Here is a 4,793-nt window from a genome sequence, read left to right on the forward strand (position 1 = left end):
AGCAGGATAGGAAGCAAGTCTTTCCATTTCTGAGAGCATGCTGCATCATCCTAAGGACAAGATGGGAAGGAAGGAGACTCCTACACTCTGCCTGCACTGACCTCCCCTGAGGCTTCCTCTATATCTTTTGAGCTTTCTGAATGACTTGGAGGCTTTGTCACAAAGCACTCAGACGCACCCCACAAAGTGCAATGCTGCTGCGTGCCCACAGTCAGATATACCCATCACAACAGTGCTTCTGGGAGACCGAACTGAGTAGCAGCCCCTGTGCATGTGGCAAACCTTCCCTTTGTCCCATGTCAGCCCCCTTGGTTGCACACAACGTAGCACCTGGTCACAGTCAGCTTTCAAGCTCTAAGATTTAAATGTCCTTCCTTTAAACTCCAGAATAGAGATCACAGAATAACCTTATCCAGGTCTGGTTTGGGATAAACTTCTGCCTTGACCTTGACATGCTTTGCTCCCAGAGGCAGTGCCTAAGCTACTCCAGATCTTCCTAAGCCCTGTTGCTTCACAGCCTGCCGATTCTTCTCCCTTCCCATTTAATGGATCCCATTTAAGAGAAAATCCCCACTCTCCATAACCCAACTGCTACAGCTGCAGGGGAGTCCCCCAGTCTCCCCATGGGGAAGGAGACAAGTTGACTTCACCCCCTTTCTGCCCTCCACCTTATCACAGAATCACTTAGGTTGGAAAAGACCTTCAAGACCACCATGTGGGGTTTTAGCCCTTGTTTCCCACCACTATCCCTCTGGTGCTGTTGGCTCCAGCCCAGAGCAGAGGTTATTGAGGTTCCTGCACAATCCTGTCTAAATACAGAACAGCAGTGCTGGTGTGATGCCATGGACACACACCATGAGAACAAAGAAGACGTGACCAGAAAACCCAGCACGGAAGACAGCCTTCAAGACCTACAAAAGGTTTTTCCAAATTGCCAGGGGAAAAATTGCTGCTGCTTATTTAACTTTCCCTTCCTTGATTTATCTTCAGACCATCCCCCACCAGCCCAGCTCCACCCCCCCAGCCCAGCCCGTGCTCACCTGAGGGGTATGCGGATGGCAATGATCCTGTCAATGGCAATGGCAAGGAGGCTGAAGATAGAACTCTGAGTCAAGACCAGCACAAAGCAGGCAATGAAAAGGCAGCCATAGAAGAAGGCACAGAAGCCAGTGCTGATGGTGATGGCAAAGGGGATTGCCAGCACTCCCACGGCAATGTCAGCAGCAGCCAGGGACACCACAAAATAGTTGGTGACGTTCTGCAAGTTGCTATTCAAATAGACTGCCCAGCAGACCAGGATGTTCCCCAGGATGGCCAGCACCGCAATGACCAGTTCCAGGACGATGTAAGTTATGTCTGAGAGGAAGTCTTCTTTCCCATGTACTAGCATGGTGAGAGTGACCAGGCCAATGTGAGAACGTGCCAGAAAAGCTCAGCGTTCATATCTGCAGAGCACTGAACAGCCAAGACACCTCAAAGCTGTCTGGGGTCTGAGGAGCCCTCAGCTGCCAGCCAGTGAAGGTTGTTCACATGCCCACTTTTCTCCCCAAAGCTGCTCAAGGTCTTTACAGTAGCAGGTGTCAAGAAGAGAAACAACCAGGACTAGCCAAATCCAGCAAAGTAGATTAACCAGATGCAGAATAATTCAAACTCCAGCAGATGACTGGACAGAAGAGTATCTCGTTCAGACACAGACTGCTCCACAGGCCACAAAGTTCAGCAAGAGTATCTCGTTCAGACACAGACTGCTCCACAGCCCACAAAGTGCAGCAGGCAACATGACACAGAAGGCGTACTGTATGGCAGCTTCACAGCAGCTGTGACTTTTTGTTTCCTGTTGACAGTCACACTGCTAGTCATGGCTTCCTGTCATGTATATACCTACTAGCAACATCCTCCATTTCTCTTCTTCACCTTTTCTCCCCCAAGGACTTGGAAAATACTCTCTTCAGCTGAAGCAAACAGTCAACTTCTTCACTTGTAGGTTCCTTTAAAAAAAACAAAAACAAACACCAACCACACACACTAAGTAATCAGCTCTACAGAGGAGATTGAAAAAGCAAAATCTCATTAAAGTGGCACATTAAATTGATAATGGATATTAAACAGACCTAGAAGAATACATCACTGGCAAAAACCTCACATTTTGTCTACCATGAAAGCTGCAGGGCCAAACCCAAGGTTTGGGAAGGCAGTTTCACACTGGTGATGAGAAACAAGGGATAGTTTGTTTTCGAGGCTACCAACTGAGCTGGCACTTGAGCAGCTGCTCAATAGTCTGCCCTGAAACACGAGAGCCCCACTAATTATGCCTTGGCAAGTGCTGTGGCTGCACAGAGGAAAGGTGGAGGAGCCTTTTTACATACACCTGTCTCTCTCTGCTCATAAACACAAGACTGGAGCCATCATGTGCTGCCCACCCTCATATGCTTTGCCACGGGTCTGCTGCTCTGCGGTGACACGAACCCTCAAGCACAGGGGGGCTGTGTCACTGGCGTGTGGTCACCACTCTGATGCCACACCCAGTCTTCCCTTCAAGTGCACAGATGCTGCTACATGACCAGCTGCAGGGAGAATAGTTCCAGGTATGTCAAACAGTGACATCTTCGAGGACTGTTCCACTCTGCATGGACTCTCTCTGCAAGGAGCTCTGCATGTTCCCCTCCTGCAACACCATTGGCTTTGTTCACATAAATCTTAATCCTATAAGCAAACCATTTATTCATTATACCTGCATTGTCCATAGTGTTTGTTGCATCCACAGATTCAGGTCAGCTTTATTCTTCAACTACAACCAGCGAGAAACACATCCACAAAGGTACACCTTTCCAAGAAACACACACACAGGCACAATGCCAACAGCATCTCTCAACTCTACGTTCCTGCAGTTTCATGCACACAAATCTGGGACTAAAGTTGGGGCTGCCTGCAAGAAAACATGGTCCCTGCAGCTTCCATCTCACATGAACAGATACACATCATCTATGTGCTCTCATGCCTCACTCACAGACTAATCTTGCAGGTCACCTCTGCTTTCAGACAGGGCTGCATTTCACCACAGCTCCAACTAAAAAATACAGCAAGGGAGAATACAGCTCCCTGAGATCCATGTCATGTCAAGAGATGAATGTTTGCTGTCCTACCCTGCTACTTCCAGAGTGGGTTTTAAACATTATTTAGCAAGTAATATTTTCTCATTGATTTAAGAAAATACCTACTTGAAACATCAGAGGGCTGAGAGAGAGAGAGATCACTAAGTGATAGATTAGTTCAGTTTTGGATGCAACATGAACCTCCAAAACAAAAGATTTTTGGGACCTCATCCACAGGTGATCTGGTGTGGTCTAACCCAGCAGGGTTTCATGCCTTCACAGTTTGCTCTGTTTTCAAATCAGAAACCTAATTTGTCAGGATAAAATAAAAGGGTAAAGACAGCGATAATAAAAGAAAATATTATTAACTTGTGATTCACATCTGATCTCAGGAATATAATTTAATTTTAGAACTTTCATTGATTTAGAGCTCTATTGCTAATGCTGCATTTGAAAGGAAAGTGAATGATTCGTGGTGGTTTGGATGCACTTCAAAAACCCAGCTTCTCTTCCTCTTTCAGCAGTCTTGTGTGTTTTGTTTGGTTTGGTGGAAGAAATCAACAGAAGAGATTGGTTTCTGAACTAGCTGTTAAGAAGAAGATAAAGATCATCCTTTTAGCCTTCTCTAAAGAACAAAACCCCCAAGACATCTCGATATTGTCTATCTTCTTTAGCAAAGTCTTGTTTTCCACCGACCTCTTAAATATTGCTTTTACTTTCTTGAATTTCAGGGATGTCAGTGATATGGTCCTGCATCACTCTGCTACCACCTGATTGTCCATTACAAATCCCAGCAGGTTTGTTTCAAAGCAGTGATACTGAAAACTACCTGCCCTGCCCCAGCCTGACTTCCAGAAAAGGGGATTAGAATTAATATAAGATGGAAATACAGAAAAATCTGGAGGGAGAGAAAACAGAAAGGGCAACATGAAAAATTAACAACACTTGGTGTGTTTGTATAAGCAAAAAAGGGGAAAAAAATAGACAGGAAAAAGGTGGCAGGAGGAAAAACCCAACCAAACAGAGAAAGCAGTGGGCGAAACAGGTCTGTAAGAGAAACAGTGTGTGCTGGTCAGAGGTAGGACACAGGTCTGTGCCCAACGGCTCTGCAGAGGGGCCAAGCTCCCTGTCCCTCAGCATCAGGGCAGCAGAGACAGTGGCAGGGCAGTACTCTGGCAGTGGAGGGGTGTGAGTGGGTCCTCACTTCCTAACAGGCTACCTACACATTGGCATGCAGGTCAAGCTCATGACCAAACTTCTTTGTCAGAACAAGAGCAGAAAAAATTAACAAATTACTGTGACAAACCTGGGCCAAAATTACTGCTATGTAAAGTAAAACCACCATAAACACCCTCAAAAGCTACTCCGACATGAAGTAAAAAGAACTGAAGAAACAGCTTTTTGAAAGAAGCCAGCCTGAGACCTGGTCACATTAATCCTGATACTGAGAGGATTTCTTTAAAGCTCTTCTGTGTTACCCTTGCACCTCATGTTCATAACACATTCATCTCAGTGAAAAGGATCAAAGTGAAATCACTGGGATATTATTCCCCATTTCAGAGCATCCTTCAGTAGGATTATGAATCCGTATTAATCCTAGATGCATTTTGTTTAACCTGGCTCTTTCAATGGCTCATCTCAAACTCACTTTCCAACAGGACATGGTGGGAATAATAAATCCATGCTATGGAGATTCCCTAC

General features: G+C 45.7%; 1 protein-coding gene across 1 annotated transcript in view; it reads right to left on the reverse strand.

The window, feature by feature from the left end:
• The window catches only part of ADORA2A (adenosine A2a receptor), an 8,778-nt gene extending 7,388 nt beyond the window's left edge, over positions 1-1,390 (reverse strand). The window contains exon 1 of the mRNA XM_010004798.1: positions 1,041-1,390. Coding sequence (XP_010003100.1) covers positions 1,041-1,390 — 350 coding nt within the window. The remainder of the gene's footprint in view (positions 1-1,040) is intronic.
• Between the last annotated feature and the right edge of the window lie 3,403 nt (positions 1,391-4,793).

This window comes from Chaetura pelagica, unplaced genomic scaffold (assembly GCF_000747805.2).
Source record: "Chaetura pelagica isolate M959 unplaced genomic scaffold, ChaPel_1.0 scaffold249, whole genome shotgun sequence".
Classification (NCBI taxonomy): Eukaryota; Metazoa; Chordata; class Aves; order Apodiformes; family Apodidae; genus Chaetura; species Chaetura pelagica.